The sequence below is a fragment of the Protomyctophum parallelum genome (genome assembly GCF_964188405.1).
Source record: "Protomyctophum parallelum genome assembly, chromosome: 19".
In the NCBI taxonomy this organism is placed as follows: domain Eukaryota; kingdom Metazoa; phylum Chordata; class Actinopteri; order Myctophiformes; family Myctophidae; genus Protomyctophum; species Protomyctophum parallelum.
This window is the reverse complement of record NC_139717.1, coordinates 3783423-3802423: the sequence shown is the minus strand read 5'-3', so window position 1 is coordinate 3802423 and position 19001 is coordinate 3783423. Positions and strand designations below refer to the sequence as shown.

Below are 19001 nucleotides of genomic sequence, written 5' to 3'. Positions count from 1 at the left end.
TGTAAGCAGACCGATAACTCATTTTGTGCGGGAACCCCTTTTGGTCTTAGCATTACGTTATGCTTTATAGCTATTGAAAAACAGCAGACCTACAAGCTCATAGCGCGCCACCGAGTGGCGCGCTACGAGCTTGTAGGTCTGCTGTTTTTGAAAAATCGAAGAACGACTGACATAGAAACATAGCTTTTTCAGAAAACTGTCAGGATGTAGAAGACATTTTTTGAATCTGATCTCAGGTCAGAATGAAAACTGTCAGGATGTAGAAGAACAATTTATAGAATCTGATCTCAGGTCAGAATGGGATAAAGGAGATTCTGCTCCAGACCGTTTCTCTCTCTCTCTCTCTCTCTCTCTCTCTCTCTCTCTCTCTCTCTCTCTCCTCTCTTCTCTCTCTCCTCTCTCTCTCCTCTCTCTCTCTCTCTCTCTCTCTCTCTCTCTCTCTCTCTCTCTCTCCCTCTCTCCCTCTCTCCCTCTCTCCCTCTCTCTCTCTCTCCTCTCTCTCTCTCTCTCTCTCTCTCTCTCTCCTCTCTCTCCTCTCTCTCTCTCTCTCTCTCTCTCGCCTGTCATGTCTGTTTTCTGATCTCCCGCTGGGCTTTCTGAGAGTCCTGAGAGTTCAGATATTGCGTTCAGTTGCATAAGCATTCTGCCTGCTTAACCCACTTAGACCCGAGGACATCAAAGGATAAAAAAAATGGCTTCTATAAATCCTGACAGTTTTCTGAAAAAACTCCATGTTTCTATATATCAGTGGTGCTCAAACTACAAACTCCATGTTTCTATATATCAGTGGTGCTCAATCTACAAACTATTTCATGTCAAGGACCCCCAGAATTATCTGTATTTGGCCCACCGACCCCCCCGTCTGAAAATATGTTGTTCCAGGGACCCCCACCACCCCAGAAGCAAAGATTCTTCTTTTTTTTACACTTTTTTTTGTGTACATTTTGATGTATCCGACATGTAAATATCCTCCCCTCCCCCCCGATCAAGGTCAGAACAAGACAAATAAACAAAGACAGACAGTACAAGACAGTAAAAGTAATCAGTAAACTAGTATTGAGAAGCAAAGATTTGAGTTAAAAACGTTGAAAGAATTTATATTCAAACATTTGGGCCACGATTTTCACGATAAAAAAAAAAATAGCAGACCTTTAATTTATGAGCTTGCAGATCTGCTATTATGTACAACAATAACACCAAAAGGGGGTTCCCGCCCAAGATGCGTTAAATCTCTCTATCTCTCCCTCTCTCTCTCTCTCTCTCTCTCACTCCCTCCAGAGAGCGAAGGTCTCTCTACCAGCCTAGCAATCAGTGTCGCCACAGGCTATTTGATGCCGTACAAGCAGACGGTGCTGAATTGAACCAGCGCCACTAAACGTAACCCTAATTGTCCTTAATTGCCTTAATTCTACACTACAGAGCTTATTTAAACAGTACCCTGTCTTGTTCCACTTGGGACCCGTCTTTCTGCACTGCTTTGGGTGGGTAGTGAGGAAGTGTGTGTGTGTGTGTGTGTGTGTGTGTGTGTGTGTGTGTGTGTGTGTGTGTGTGTGTGTGTGGGGGTGTGTGTGTGTGTGTGTGTGTGTGTGTGTGTGTGTGTGTGTGTGTGTGTGTGTGTGTGTGTGTGTGTGTGTGTGTGTGTGTGTGTGTGTGTGTGTGTGTGTGTGTGCATTGTGTGTGTGTGTGTGTGTGTGTGTGTGTGTGTGTGTGTGTGTGTGTGTGCGTGTGTGCGTGTGTGTGCATTGTGTGTGTGTGTGTGTGTGTGTGTGTGTGTGTGTGTGTGCAGTGTGTGTGTGTGTGTGCCCGCACACGTGTGCTTGTGGGATTGTGTTTTGTTTGGCCATTTTTAGCTTAATGCGCCTTAAACGAGAAAGGAAACCAAAATGTTTGGTCCGTGGCTTACAGGCTGTACTGTACGTACATTATAGGAAGGGGTGGGGTGTGTGTGTGTGTGTGTGTGTCGTGTGTGTGTGTGTGTGTGTGTGTGTGTGTGTGTGTGTGTGTGTGTGTGTGTGTGTGTGTGTGTGTGTGTGTGTGTGTGTGTGTGCGTGCGTGCGTGCGTGTGTGTGTGTGTGTGTGTGTGTGTGTGTACCTACCCCCTTAGATAGCATTTCTGTAGACTTAGATAGCATCTGATACAGACTTATAGCATGTTATGTAGACAGCACTATAATTGTATTGTATATAGTCATAGCACGCCATAGTACATATGTATTAGGGCCGGGACTAATTGCGATTAATTTAGATTAATTAACTACAGAAAAAAATTTCCTTTTTTTTCACCGCGGAACGTTTCTCACTGGGCGCTTTTCTATAGTACTGAAAACTGGAAATAATAAAAAGTCACCCCATTTTGTGTTGCCTAGAACTGGAGGTCTGACAAAAAACAGTAACAATATGAAGTAAGTACAGCTTTGTGATGTCACTGAGATGTACTTGTTACTGTTACTCATTTTTTTCAGACCTCCAGTTCCAGGCAACACAGAATGGGGTGACTTTTTATTATTATTTCCACAACAGGTATATTAATGACAGTAAAATGTTGAAAATGAGTGGTATCCTGTAGTCACTATTCATTGATTCACTGGGATACCAAAAAACATTTAAAAAAAAGGTTTCTCACTGTTCTCGGGTTGAATATTGATATGCGATTAAAATGCGATTAATCTAGATTAATTAATCGCAAAGCCTCTGATTAATTAGATTAATTTTTTTAATCTAATATGTATAGCATAGTAGTATATATGTATAGTTTCATTATATAGATATTCCACTGTTACTTTCTTAGCTTACGCATGTCTCATGATAAATGTTTTTATGTGATGTATTCCCATGCTTTTGTTCTTGCTTAATGTAAGTCGCTCTGGATTAAGAGCGTCTGATAAATGCCTAAATTGTAAATTGTGTGTGTGTGTGTGTGTGTGTGTGTGTGTGTGTGTGTGTGTGTGTGTGTGTGTGTGTGTGTGTGTGTGTGTGTGTGTTTCTGTTTGCAGAATGTGGGACATACTGATATTATTGGCTTGGCTCTGTAACCATTTAATGTGATAATTATATAATAATAATATTATAATAATAATATACAATACCATCTACTTCTAGACTAGCACGCTCTGCTCAACCTTCACGGTTCAAACCATGAATACTATTACTAATAATACTCGTTTTGGGAGACAAGTGTCCTTGCGTGTCATGGACACTGGGATCACTTCCTTCCTGGACTACAATCCCCATAATGCTTGTTGGTGCACTGCTCCTCCTTGCGGATAGGGGGAGGTCTTGTCTTACTGAGACAACATGTAGTCCAGGAAGTAAGTGAGCCCAGTGTCCATGACATCATGGACACTTAAACAGAAATACTAAAACATCTAAAAACACATTTTACCCACACATAAAACAGAAAGGTGTTGCTTCTTGTCTCCCAAACGTCATTGAAATAAGATCTGGTTGCAAAAGGGGTGAAGTGTCCCTTTAAGTACGTCTCCTTACACAGTGAATTAACACTGAGCATTTGTACTGTGCAATTTCCTCTGTTGTGAGTGTGCACGTGCACACACAGGCACGCACGCACGCACACACACACACACACAATGTCTGTCTACTGTAGGTAATTAATTGAAAGAGTTGATCAGCTTCTATGTGATGTGAGGACTTACATCGGGATGACTCCCTCTACTATCTTATTTCTACGTATAATATCAAAAACAAGAAACTTTCTCTGCAAAGCCTCTTTGACAAAAATAATATCTTTTTGTCACACAAATGAACCTAAGAAAGAACGCACGGACACACGCACGAACACACGCACACACACACACACAGACGAATGCGGTATTGTGGGTAGCTGTCACGTTGCTGGCTCTGTCTGTGAGAGAGTGAGTCAGGCTCTATTTTTAGACGGGCATATAAACAGACGGCCGAGTCTACCCAGACACAGAGGTATCGATGTATGTCTGTATCCATATCATCTCATACACCCTCTCCCAATCTCTCTCTGCCCTCAAAACTTTATTAAAACTTTCTTAACTCCCTCTACATAACGTCCTCAGGTTTCTTTCTTTCTTTCTCCCTCTCTCTCTCTCTCTCTCTCTCTCTCTCTCTCTCCCTCCCTCCCTCCCTCCCTCCCTCCCTCCCTCCTCTCTATAACTATTAACCCGCAGCAGTACTTTCTGTCTGAAGCTTATCAACCACACCTAGTTGTTATACAGACCCCCATGGCAAAACACACTCACAGATAGACTCGCTACAGAGACTCCTCCCATTTGAGTTTTGAACTCATTAACCGAAGTTCACGACACACGACTGTCTATGAAGGACAGTTGTTTTTGACAGCCTGCCAGGCAGGCCAACGGTTGTTTTTTTTGTTTTTTTCAAGTACCGTATCCTACTGTACGTCAGCAACTCCTTGCCCTGCTACTGGAAACACGGTGACACCAAACTATGACAAAGGAGAATGGAAAATATATGAGCGCATGCACTGCGTGTGCAGCAGCCCCTGCAATACGCTGTCATTTGCACAACGCCGTTGTCATGGTTGGGTTAAAGTGCAGGGTTATAACAGAGAGCTACCGACTTATGGGTAAATCTACACCCTCTGAGAAATTATAAAAGAGAGCTATACCGAAAATCAGCTAGACAGTGAAATCCTCAATGTTTATCATTTATCCACTTCATGAAACAAATTGACGACTTATGGGTAAATCTACAGTACACCCTCTGAGAAATTACGCTATAAGTAAAGGGAAAATAAATATGTTCTGGTCCCTGGGGGAGGAGCACACAGAGCTAAATGCTGATTGTAAGTCGCTCTGGATTAAGAGCGTCTGCTAAATGCCTAAATTGTAAATTGTAAATTGATTATGAAGGGTATTCTGTGGAGAGATCCACGTGACCAAAGTGTGTGTTATGAACTTCCACAGTCAATTCCATCCCCCTTAACCTTAACCACTTAAACCCTCTAGTCTACACCTAGTAAACTGGACATGAATAGAGCGCCCGAAGTCCTGACATCACTCGCTCATCCCCTCCATTCCCCTGGTTCGCGGAAGTAATGTCTCTATGGAGAATAACATGGGGTCGTCTTAATATCGTCTAATATAAAGCGTTGTGGTCCAAAAATAAACAAGCTGTCTCGGCGTTATTGTCAGGGAGGTGTCTCTGTATCGTTTGCAACAGTCAGTCACTCATATATGATACAGTCTGCTTCTAGCGAAAATCTAACTAATTCAGCAGCAGTTACATTAGCGTTTTCTCTCAGTCAGTTGATTCTTCATATCCATATGAGTGAATGATGCCTGGGTGACATGATTATTTTCCAAACACAGTCCTTATACTGTATGAGGCGATCAAAAAATCCCCCCTATGGGGATTACAATACAAATATTCTGTGGATTTATAGCGCCCTCTACCGATGTTGACATCAGACTTCGGTGCTCTATTGCCTTTGTACTTGTAATGCTCTTTTCTTCTACGCCAAATCTTTTCACCAAAGAATAGCTGATCTACAAGCTCACCACATGTTGCCCTGCCACACATTGTGAGCTTGTAGATCCGCTATGTCGTGTCCCCCCCCCCCACCCCCCTCTCCCAGAATTGGGATGCTATTTTAGAATTGTTTTCCGATAACGACATGGCCAAATTTAGGGACACCAGGTTGAAACTTGGGGCTCCATTTTCATCACCGCTAAACCCCTTATCCCTAAACTTCTTTTTTTTTACCATTTTTAAAAACATTTTTTGAATAGTTCAACTAGCCAATCTACATTGACACATTGTGAGCTTGTAGACTGGCCATTTTAACTATTCAAAAATGTTTTGCAAAATAGTAAAAAAAAAGGCAACGAAGTTTAGGGTTTAGCGGTGAGGAAGATGGAGCCCTTGATGTGTTACATACTGTACAGTCGCCTAAGGGGACTTTGAACATATGACTGCATTGTTGTCGTGTTACTGGGGACCTATTGAACAACATGGAAAGTCTACCTTTCCCTTTTTCTTTTCTAATTACAGGAAGGAGAAGAGACAAAAAAAGGACAAGGAGATACTGTAGGTCAGAGACGGGGCTGACATCTAATATGGTTCTTGGCAGGAAATCCCCCTGAGGAGCCCTCTTCCCCCAAACAGCTGAGCGAGGGGATGAATTTCACCTCTTGTCATTTTACTCTTTTCTTTTCTGTCTCTGTAGAGACCATGAAATGTGACACCCGACCCAGTCCTATATGGACTGTAATGGCCACTAAGGCATCGTTGCTAATGTGACACACACACAGTACCGGCAGCCTACAGTAGGTCTATACCCAACAGCCTACAGTAGGTCTATAGTACCGGGAGCCTACAGTAGGTCTATACCCAACAGCCTACAGTAGGTCTATAGTACCGGGAGCCTACAGTAGGTCTATACCCAACAGCCTACAGTAGGTCTATAGTACCAGCAGCCTACAGTAGGTCTATACCCAACAGCCTACAGTAGGTCTATACCCAACAGCCTACAGTAGGTCTATAGTACCGACAGCCTACAGTAGGTCTATACCCAACAGCCTACAGTAGGTCTATACCCAACAGCCTACAGTAGGTCTATACCCAACAGCCTACAGTAGGTCTATACCCAACAGCCTACAGTAGGTCTATACCGGCCAACAGCCTACAGTAGGTCTATACCCAACAGCCTACTGTACATTAGGTCTATAGTACCGGGAGCCTACAGTAGGTCTATACCCAACAGCCTACAGTAGGTCTATAGTACCGGCAGCCTACAGTAGGTCTATACCCAACAGCCTACAGTAGGTCTATACCCAACAGCCTACAGTAGGTCTATACCGGCCAACAGCCTACATTAGGTCTATACCCAACAGCCTACTGTACATTAGGTCTATAGTACCGGGAGCCTACAGTAGGTCTATACCCAACAGCCTACAGTAGGTCTATACCCAACAGCCTACAGTAGGTCTATACCCAACAGCCTACAGTAGGTCTATAGTACCGGCAGCCTACAGTAGGTCTATACCCAACAGCCTACAGTAGGTCTATACCCAACAGCCTACAGTAGGTCTATAGTACCAGCAGCCTACAGTAGGTCTATACCCAACAGCCTACAGTAGGTCTATACCGGCCAACAGCCTACATTAGGTCTATACCCAACAGCCTACTGTACATTAGGTCTATAGTACCGGGAGCCTACAGTAGGTCTATACCCAACAGCCTACAGTAGGTCTATACCCAACAGCCTACAGTAGGTCTATACCCAACAGCCTACAGTAGGTCTATAGTACCGGCAGCCTACAGTAGGTCTATACCCAACAGCCTACAGTAGGTCTATAGTACCAGCAGCCTACAGTAGGTCTATACCCAACAGCCTACAGTAGGTCTATACCCAACAGCCTACAGTAGGTCTATACCCAACAGCCTACAGTAGGTCTATACCCAACAGCCTACAGTAGGTCTATACCCAACAGCCTACAGTAGGTCTATACCCAACAGCCTACAGTAGGTCTATACCCAACAGCCTACAGTAGGTCTATACCCAACAGCCTACAGTAGGTCTATACCCAACAGCCTACTGTACATTAGGTCTATAGTACCGGGAGCCTACAGTAGGTCTATACCCAACAGCCTACAGTAGGTCTATAGTACCGGGAGCCTACAGTAGGTCTATACCCAACAGCCTACAGTAGGTCTATAGTACCGGGAGCCTACAGTAGGTCTATCTGGTCAGAGTTTTCAATGGTTCATCAGACAAAGTAGATCTAGACAGATTTAGACAGATTCTACAAATGTCTTCTAAATGGTGACAGTTTCCTGAAAAACCATATGTTTCTGTGTGTCAGTGGAGCTTAAACTATTTCATGTCAAGAACCCATATAGAATATGTATTTGGCCGCCGACCCCCATCTGAAAATATGTTGTTCCTGCAGGGACCCCCCACCCCCAGACGCAAAGATATGAGTTGAAAACGTTTGCTCTGAAAGAATATATATTCAAAGATTTGCACCACATTTTTCAAGATAAAAAAAAAACAAATAGCAGATCTACAAGCTCGTAGTGCTGCACTCGGTGCCGCGCTATGAGCTTGTAGACCCGAACACATATATTCGCCTCGGTTCGTCCCGTTTGTACGAACCGAGCGCCGTTCGCGCAATTCTGGTCTTTGCATTGACTTTGTCTGTAATCGGCGCCACTCTGACCATCCGAGTCTGAACGCACCTCTAAGAGCTTTTAAAGTGTTTTCCAAGGTAGAACAAAGTGTTGTTGCCATGGTGATCAGAACATGCAAACCGCTACAGAGAGAGAGATGACCTGTTAGACACAGAGACCGGGTCTTCAATCGACCTTCTTCACGGCAGCAATATTGACATACTGTATAGGATAGTGTTTCACCCTAAGGTTACCAATAATCCTAATGTTCCATTTAGTGTAGCAAAGCCAAGTTTCCAGTGAGCCAACATGTACATTGGAAAAAAGCCAACATGGCAGCATTGATGATAACCCCTGGATATAGGATTGATCAAACAATTAATAAGTCTACTTCGTCTGACAAAGGTTTATCATCAAGACCGCACCAACAAGGCCTAAGGCAGTGTCTACACACCTGAGGCACTGTTCACTGTGGAAGTGTGCAAGTAAACATGCAACCCTGTGTGGTGAGGTCAAGAGGTCAGTACATTAAAGCTACAGTTTATTTAATGATTAGTTTGTTTTGAAAAGCAACATAAACACGTCGTTGATCCATAATACTTTGCGCTATAAGCTATGAATGACCCTTACCAGTTCAATGTGATCCTGGTGGAACTGGTCCCCGATCTCCCGAAGTTTACGACCAATTTGCGACTCAACGCTCATCCCTGCTTGCTCCTCTGCGGGCCTCTGTACCATCCTGTGGTCTTCCTCCTCTTCCTCCTCTTCCTCCTCTCCTCCACCCTCCTCCGCCTCCTCCTCCACCTGCCTCTCTCCTCCCCGGTCTTCCATGGGCTCAAAGTGCGCTGGGAAATGCGAGCATAATCCGGCGTTGCCTGGAGCAATAAGATACAGTGGGTTTGTTTAAATGGATCTTTGTGGTCATGCAACACATTGTCCGTACTGAGACGGAATCCAAAGAGATTAACCCACATCGGCAGGCAGTGCATTAGTCGATAATGTTTGAACTGCTCGGATCAATTTAGAAAAAGTAGTTTTTCCTCCTTTTGACTGGACCGAGTATTGTAAGGAAGCAGAAGAAATCCCCTCAGGGTCTGAAGATAAGCCCTGCATTCTTAATGTACCAGTAGTGTTTATGACTTCAGACAGAGCCAGCCCTTTGTCTGGCTCAGCAGCTGGCTCTCGTCAAACACATATATTTGAAACGCTTAAACTGCGTTACTGTCAGAAAACAAACGGCCTCTATCAGACCCACAGTTATGGGGCAAATGATACGGTAGGTACACACTAGGAAAAACGAGATATTATACGGTAGGTACACACTAGGAGTACAACTCCAACGTCGACAAACAGAGAGCGAAGGGAGAGTGTCGGCAGGCGGGGGAAACTGAAACACTATATCAACAACAAACTCGGTAACCCTTTCCTTTATTATTTCTTGTTCTCCGAGTCTAGTCACCGCGCTGGCATGTGCCTCTGCTGGCATGTGCCTCATGCTGTCATGTGCCTCATGCTGTCATGCAAATATAGGAGGGAAAACAATCATCTTCATGTAATTCTATGAAGACCTGTCCTGTTTTATTCTCCTCAACCCCGCCTCCCCCCCGGCCTGTTCACTTGGAAAAGAACCAAGTAATGTAGCAGCAGTGCAGCTTGGCACGGGGAAGTGTTTTTGGGGGAACGGCACGAATGTTGAGTGTGGGGGAAAAGTGGCGTTGAGCCAAGAAAATGGCATTATTGGTTAAGGAATTGAAGGACAGACAACGTGATAACAGTTGCTGAAGTGACTATATCTATAGTGTTTAGCCCAGGATAATATGCAGCTCACACTGGCTGACACTGACTCAACAAACAAACAAACAAACTATGTATTGCCTATAACAGTTTTATTCACTTAGAGTGATATCACACTGATTTGATTTGAGAGCTGGGCAGAAAACAGATTGGTAAACATACTATAGGGCCATCAAGATGTTATTACATTATAATACTGATATAAAGTTGGGATTCTAAGCATAAGAGTTGAATTTAACCCATTCTGACCTGAGATCAGATTCTAAAAGTGTCAGTCGTTCTTCGATTCTTCAAAAATAGCAGACCTACAAGCTCATAGCGCGCCACTCGGTGGCGCGCTATGAGCTTGTAGGTCTGCTATTTTTCAATAGCTAAAGCATAAAATGATGCTATCACCAAAATGGGTTCCCGTTCAGAATGGGTTAAATAGCAAAGAAGCGAACACAACGACACATGAGACACGTGTTCTTAAAATGTGTCTTAAAAGAATGTTTTTTTTATAAATATAATCTCTCTCAGGGCATAGTATGTAATGAGGAAGAGATCTAGAGATCTAACTGGCCCTAGGGAGAAAACCTTTTTGACTTTTTGAAATTAATGCAAAAGAAAAGAAATCCACTCTCCAATCCCCATTCAAATTAGCCTCAATTTGTGACCTGTGCAAAAGTCATCAGAGCAGGAGACTAAATTGGTCTCGCCACCTCCAATGACACTTTCCCACGGAGGACTTACAGTAATTGTGAGTATAATAACTATGTTACTACTAGGCAGTTTAGTTCTCGACCCACAGCACGTCCCCTTCTTACCGTGAAAGAGAATATGGAACTGTTGCTGCTGCAACCTGCAAGGCCGTGTGCTGTTGATGGTGATGATGCTGTTGTTGTTGTGCCTCTGTGACGTGGCGGAGGCGGTGGCGTTGGAGACGACGGGGGGCTGTCCGGCCGTGGCCAGCGCCGCGGCGGCGCGGTCTTCGGACTTGACGACGCCCATGCAGGGCGACGCTGCCCAAGGCTGAGAGATGGGACGAAACATGTCCTCCTCCTCATCATCCATGCGACGCCTCAGCGGTAGTCTCCCTGACGAGGAAGAGACACAGAGCGGAACCTTCAGACTGAGAGGGAACTGTCTGTGCACACCTGATCTCATAGAACTGTCTGTGCACACCTGATCTCACACCTGATCTCATAGAACTGTCTGTGCACACCTGATCTCACACCTGATCTCATAGAACTGTCTGTGCACACCTGATCTCACACCTGATCTCATAGAACTGTCTGTGCACACCTGATCTCACACCTGATCTCATAGAACTGTCTGTGCACACCTGATCTCACACCTGATCTCATAGAAATACACCTTCAGACTGAGGAGGAACTGTCTGTGCACACCTGATCTCATAGAAATACACCTTCAGACTGAGGGGGAACTGTCTGTGCACACCTGATCTCATAGAAATACACCTTCAGACTGAGGGGGAACTGTCTGTGCACACCTGATCTCATAGAAATACACCTTCAGACTGAGGGGGAACTGTCTGTGCACACCTGATGTCATAGAAATACTGTCTGTGCACACCTGATCTCATAGAAATACTGTCTGTGCACACCTGATCTCATAGAAATACACCTTCAGACTGAGGGGGAACTGTCTGTGCACACCTGATGTCATAGAAATACGGAATTGCAATTCCGTACACACATACATACCTAGGAAACCCAAAAATCTGTACATATTACACTCGACTACTGTTTTGACCACGGCGGAGGCGTGCGTGGCTTTCACTAGTACGGAAGTGCTATTTCTGGATGAGTTTGGGGTTTGACATTATTTACTATTCTGTCCATAGTGGGTTACAACTCGGACGGGGCTGAGTCGGCTCCAGCGAACTTCGCAACGCTCGACACGGCATCTCGTGGGCCGCTCTGTGGTACGCGTACATATTTACGAATTTCTGTGAGACTGGGTAGGTCTGCGTGTACAAGTGCGTGCGTGCGTGCGTGCGTGCGTATGTGCGTGCATGCGTCACATGCGCCCACATTTTGGACATGGGGACAGCATGTTTTTATTGTTACATGACATTTTGATTTATAGCAGTTTCATATAGATTTATTGTAGGCATATTCAGTATATCTGTTACGGGTTAGGTTAGTTTAACCCATTCTGACCTGAGATCAGATTCTAAAAATGTCTATTACATCCTGACAGTTTCATTATTAACCCATTCTGACCTGAGATCAGATTCTAAAAGTGTCTTCGATTTAAAAAAAATAGCAGACCTACAAGCTCGTAGCGCGCCACTCGGTGGCGCGATATGAGCTTGTAGATCTGCTATTTTTCAATAGCTAAAGCATAACATGATGCTAACATGGGTTCCCGTTCAGAATGGGATAATAATGGTCAAGGTTCAATCGGTTCAATCAGGATATATGGAATGAATGTAAGTCAATACAATGTCCTCAAAAGTTTGCAAAAACTCTTTTGTGCGCGCGTGTGTGTATTTAGATCATACATTTTGCACTTGGAACAACTAGAAAGGTAAAGCAAAGTGAGGTAGGTAGATTTGACGGGGTGTAGCAAAGCAATGTGATACTAATCTTTCTCTAAACGTGAGGTTAGGGTTGTGAATGTTTTGTGTTAAATAAACAACAACAACAACACAAAACAAAACATCAATGTGCAGCTCGTAGAAACCATAGACTGTAAAAGATATGGACAAAGCGTTCCCCGGGTCTAACATGGACGTAAAATGAAGCCTGTTATTCCTGCACTGTAAGTCGCCATCTTTCTAGATCCGTTTGGTACCAGCTGGCCATTGGCTGGCTCCGTTTTGGACCAGCTGGCCATTGGCTGCCCAGACAACGAGGCGGGACTTCCCCCCTTCTTCTCCGTTGGTTTTTATTTTGACTCGAGTGGGAGGGGAATCCCGATCATAGACTGTAACGGTAGCCACGCCCCTCAGAACATACGCGATGTTTTTTTTTCTTTATGGTCATTTTTTTAATTAATGGGACCATAATTTTCCAAAAAGAATATTATGACATTAGAAATGAGACTTTAAACTAGTGACTGGAAGCAGAAAGTATTCATGACCATGTTTATTAAGGTAATACAGTCTAGGTGAAGTTGGGCCAAAATACATGGGCCTCTATGGAGCTATGGGGCTTTTTGGGTCCATTCCAGCGCCACAACAGGCCATTATATGAACTACCGATTTCAAATGAGGCTTCACGAAATATCTGGCTGACTGCCCCCCTGATAGAAACATTGCCCTCTGGGAAACTACTAAATGTATCCCGCCCGGAGCCCATGACGACAATAAAGGTGAGCATGCCATTAGTCATTACTAGTATAATTTAGGTTAAGTAGCTTAAATGTTGACGTAATCCTGTAATCAGCAAGCAGCCATGCATTGCCTTGAACATGACAGTGGTTGGATCAGTCAGTCAGTCAGTCAGTCAGTCAGTCAGTCAGTCAGTCAGTCACCTTTAGACAAAGATAATGAACACCTCAAAAGGCAAATGTCGGGATACGTCTAAAGCACGTCTGCTTTAGAGGCAAGAGGAGCAGTTATAGGAGCTGTACATTTCTGGGGGCACCCAATGTGGAGGGGACCCCCACCACCACCACCAGTGGGTGGGTGGGTGGGTGATCTGCCCCCCATATGAACCCCACACACAGTGGTCTTTTTAAAAAAAATTCCCCAAGCTGATAATGTGGCGAACTGTAATTGAGTGCCAACGGATCAGGCGGTTTTCCTAAAAGCCTGAGTGATGCTAGTTGTGCCGCATGCGTAGGAGTCGAGCTTCGGGGAAATAGCTGATCTACCAGCTCTGTTCCATAACCTTCCGCTTCGCAGAAGGCTATGGGACTTTCAGTTTTAAATCTCAAATTGAAATCAGGCCAGCCTCTCGATCCTCTTTAGTGGAAATCTCACGAACGTTTGACCTAAACTCACCAAAACAAACAGGGGTTGTGTCAATAGAAAGACAAAGCAGAAAAGGCCGCACACTCATAGCCACGATGCTGAAATCATCGTGGCTATGAGTGTGCTGCCTTTTCTCTTCTTTACTTGTGTCAATAGAAAGCCTACTTTCCTTAGTGGAAGCACTCTGAGCCCCCCCCCCCCCCCCCCCACCACCACACGTATAAACGGTACTTTTTGGCCAAAAGGGGATTTTGTTTCCACCGGGAAAAAAAAAACATTTTTAGTTACTCCGCTGCGCCCTCTACTGATATTGCCCAGAGAACTGCCTCATAGAGAATATTTTTCCTCCGGTGGAAAAAAAATCCCTTTCTGGCCAAAAAGTACCGTTTATACGTGTGGGGGGGGGGGGGGGTGGGGGGGCTCAGAGTGCGTCCACTAAGGAAAGTAGGCTTTCTATTGACGTCTTTGTTTTGGTGAGTAGGTCAAACGTTGGTGAGATTTCAACTAAAGAGGAGAGGCTGGTCTGATTTCGATTTGAGATTTAAAACTGAAAGTCCCATAGCCTTCTGCGAAGCGGAAGGCTAAGGAACAGAGCTACTCATCTAGCAGCTCACGTGGTGCTGAGGCGAACGGGTTGTTGTGAGCTTGTAGATAGGGTATTATTTTCGACGCACGACACCCACCCACACTCAACTAAAGTATAAATCAGTCTTGAATCTGCAACAAAGTGTGCTACAGAGCGCAGCCAGTCAAGGGATTACGTTCCTCCATGCACACTCCTGGCACACACACACACACACACACACACATCAAAAAGAACCATGCTTCATGTTCACCATCCCTCCCTGAGCCTCTCTCTCTGTCTCTCTCACACACAAACACATGATCTGGAGAGCTGCCTGTCTACTCTAACAGGATACACACAAAAGGCTTGTGAATGCACCTATAGCTCCAGAGAGTGAAATGAGAGACACAGCAGCTCTCCCCTCCCCAGAGCAGACTCTCTCTTGTCGCACGCAGCAGAGACTAGAGCAGAGACGAGAGCAGACTCTCTCTTGTCGCACGCAGCAGAGACTAGAGCAGAGACGAGAGCAGACTCTCTCTTGTCGCACGCAGCAGAGACTAGAGCAGAGACGAGAGCAGACTCTCTCTTGTCGCACGCAGCAGAGACTAGAGCAGAGACGAGAGCAGACTCTCTCTTGTCGCACGCAGCAGAGAGCAGACTCTCTCTTGTCGCACGCAGCAGCAGCCCAAGTTTGAGACGAGGGGAAAAAAGGAAGAGAGCAAGTTTCGCTACGTCTTTCAAACTGCCTGTGCCCAAAACAAACACAACACACGTCTCTCCCTAACTGGCCCGACCAACATGTGAGCTATTGTTTGAATTCTGCCATATAGGTGCCTCTGGTCTGGTTTCCTTGTGTTGTGCAACAAACGATTTTTGGACTGACTGACTGACTGCAGAGATGGAAGAGGATCACCTGATGGTATTATGTTATTGTTAATCATCGATCATATCACCTGTGTCATGATGTCATGTCACGTTGCGTTGCGTCAAAAGAAAGGATTACACTTTGGAAAAACACTGGAGAGTAATTTAAAGCTGTGACACACACACACACACACACACACACCGATGTTGAATCTGATCTCAGGTCAGAATGGGTTAAAGCTGTGACACACACACACCGATGTTGTCGAACGTATTTTCTTGAGGCAGCAATAATGTGAAGCCAAAACATTATGGATCCCAGACCCCCGTTGACCTCCCTCGTTCCAGACGAGAGACAGGGGGAAAACGCTCAGGGGTTTGTGGTGAAATACACGGACTCATGATGACTTGTGTATTTCTGCAATTTCTTCTGTGGCTGTTTTACGCAAATGTATCTTAATGCTTGTTTAGGCATATTAATGCTTCTTTAGGCAAATTAAGCGATTATAATGTGGATTAATGCAACCTCAGCAATATATCTGGCAGCTAGCCAGGCGAGTGTGCAGCATGACTGAGATGGAATGTGCATGTTGTGTGTGTGACTGTCAAACCTAAAACACACACACTGGGTCTTTCAGTTCCCAAACTGCAGCCGAGCAGAAGGTTGGCACGGCATCTCCCAGCGTCAGACCCATAAAAACAAACACGTGCCCCGGGCCATCACAGAGACCTCTACGGGGCGGTCTGAGCCTCTGAGGGGGGCCGAGGCTACTCTGTCTCCCTCTGCCGAGCCATCTGTGCAGCCAGCTTTTGCTCCATGGCTTCATTCGCTCTTGCCGGGAGGAGGAGGGACATGCATGCAGAGCTCTGCTGCTCCGAGTATAGCTAATACTGTACTACAGTAGAGCAGGGGAGTCAGAAGAGTTGTGACAAGTTCAGAGAGTTGTTTTGATGATAAATGTACTTCAATTGCTTGTTGTCATGCTGGAGAGTTAGATCTGCTCTGATCGATACAAAATAGACAAAGATCGGTCGGTCGGCACTGCCGTTATATTATTTCAAACTACATTAAATACATAAAGAAATGAAACTGGGGTTTGACCACTGGAGTGGATCTCTGGAGTGGCAGGATTAGAGGAATGTGCCCGCGTGGTGCGCGCATCAAAACACGGAGTGCCATCATGGATGGACATCGCTGTGCCGCGTGCGTAATTAATTAAACAACATGCACAGTCCAACCAACATGTCCATCTCCATCTCTACTCTAATGCACGAATCTACGAACCATCTCTATAAAATAATTTTATGTTTATGTCGTACAAATTTGGCTATACACACGTTTAAAATGCACTCATGCACTGTTGGCCATTCTTCTTCATTGTATTCACTGAAAACCTCAGAGTAATTTAGAAAAGTATAGTGTATTTGAACAACACAACACGCTCTGTCATGCTGTCATGTTTGACATGGTGGATCTACGCGCGCTGCTCTCCCTCCCGCGAAACCGAACCACATGCCTCCGCTTTGCAAAAACTCTCCTCCGAAAAGTATGTTACGGTTACGGTTGCTACCAATTAAACTAAGTACCACACATTAGTAATAAGTTGCACATATCACGCGCCAATAAATAAACCTTCCCCTTTTTTTAATCAATAGCGATTTATAGTGAAAACCACTTAAAACTAGATAACCCATAACCATGCTGCCTAAAACTCATCACATGATGACCGTGTTTCAGCAGTATAGGCCATAATAATAAATAAATTACAATGATGTTACAATTAACAATCACATAGCTGTTGTTGTTGTTCTGAAGATGATGAGTCAACCCAATTACCAACCAACAGCTAACCGGTGCATCCAAAATATAAAACAAAAAAACAATAGGCCTATAATAATAATAATAATAATTAATCATCATCGCATTTGGAATTGGAAACCGATGAAGAATCCCTTAGTGTTGGAAGGAAGCACAGCGGTGTAAAAAACATCTGTATGGACCATCTGGACGCGGCGCGCGGTGCGTGAGGGCTGGTTTCTGCCCGGGCATGTTCAACCATTTCCGCGCACAGCTTTCTGTCAAACCGCCTGCTGTGCTGCTGTGGCACTATTAATATTAATTATAACGGAATGAGCGTGCACGGTGCATCAACAAACAAACACACACACAACACAATCAACCTGCTAAATTAGAGGTTAATAATTAATTGTGGGGACTGTAGTTGTCTGGAACTCACCGCCAGCAAACGCGCGTTCCGTTATGATGGGTGGTATCTTGACAACGGTGTGGTGACCTTTAGGTTTCCTCCGGACTGTATATATCTGCTGTATATCCTTTATTATTTTTTACATTAACACGCTCATCCTTCCTTCCACTGTCCACACGCCTCAGTGTTCTGTTTTGCTGTCTAGTGTTCGTGTTGTGAGTGTGTGTGTTTTTTTTCCCATGAAGTGCCAGTGTGACAAATCGGTCCGCCCAGATACCTCGAGCTCACGCCCCTTTCATGAACCTAAAAAATACACACACACACACACACACACGCGCACACACATTCTCAAAGTAACAGTGAGTATAATATGTAATGTATGCCTATACAGTACATTGTGTGTAGGGAAAAAAACCTTTTATAATTAAAACTAACCTAGCTGTAGTTTTAACATGTTGGCTGCATTAATTTGGCATTGCGTTTCCATGCAGTCAAAAGTACATTGACAGACACTGTGGGATTCATCAAAAGACCATGAAAAAACACCCTCTCTCTCTTTCTATTATATATTTATATATATCTCTCTCTCTTCCAGCCAGGACAATGTGACAGTCTAAAAAAACGGTACGTTTCTGACTGTGCATCATGGTGGTACGGTACTGTACTGTACTGTGGGGGGTTTATTGTTTTGGTTTTAAAGGATTAATCGTGTAAATGGCCCTTTAAGAGGACAGTCCTCCTCGGTATCGGGGAGCTGGTGACACATAACCGACCAATGGGGTGGTTTGTTTTGGTCCCGCCTCCGTGCTTCGTGTATCTTGACACGTGGATGGAGGGGGGGAAAAAACAAACCCAGATTTGACATGTGACTTTTCTTTTCTTTTTTCTCACTGCTCAGCAGCTCAGCCTGGGCTCAGAGCTCAGCTGACTGAGAGAGAGAGAGAGAGAGAGAGAGAGAGAGAGAGAGAGGCTGCTTCTGCTAGATAGAAACTGATGGTATGGAGGAGGTGCTGCCTGCTGGGAATACATTACATTTAACCAGTGGCGTGCACAGATAGACACTAGGGGGTGCTAGAGCACCCTCTGCCCTTTTGGCAATTTTGCTCTTAATTTGTAGTGGTGTGTGGACCATGCGGTGACATTGATCAAATCTTGATAAAGAAAACGCTTCTACTATATTATTTAGGCCCCCACACAATCTAAAAGCTATGTTTCTATGTCAGTGGTTCTTCGATAAAACAAAAAATAGCAGACCTACAAGCTCGTAGCGCGCCACTCGGTGGCGCGCTACGAGCTTGTAGATCTGCTATTTTTCAATAGCTATAAAGCACCAAAATGGGTTCCAGCCCGAAAATACGCTGCACAAGGTGCCCTTTTTTCACTTGAGCACCTGCCCCTCTAAATGTCTGTGCACGCCACTGCATTTAACCCATTTAGACCTGAGGATGTTTCTATAAATCCTGACAGTTTTCTAGAAAAACCTATGTTTCTATATGTCAGTGGTTGGTGCTCAACCTTTTTC

At 44.6% G+C, this 19001-nt stretch overlaps 1 protein-coding gene across 1 annotated transcript in view; it reads right to left on the bottom strand.

The window, feature by feature from the left end:
• The window catches only part of bmf2 (BCL2 modifying factor 2), a 23359-nt gene extending 5721 nt beyond the window's left edge, over nucleotides 1-17638 (bottom strand). The window contains exons 1-3 of the mRNA XM_083790142.1: nucleotides 17510-17638; nucleotides 10725-10994; nucleotides 8755-8999 (exon numbers count right to left, since the gene is read on the bottom strand). Coding sequence (XP_083646268.1) covers nucleotides 8755-8999; nucleotides 10725-10971 — 492 coding nt within the window. The 5' untranslated portion in view covers nucleotides 10972-10994; nucleotides 17510-17638. The remainder of the gene's footprint in view (nucleotides 1-8754; nucleotides 9000-10724; nucleotides 10995-17509) is intronic.
• Nucleotides 17639-19001: the final 1363 nt, after the last annotated feature.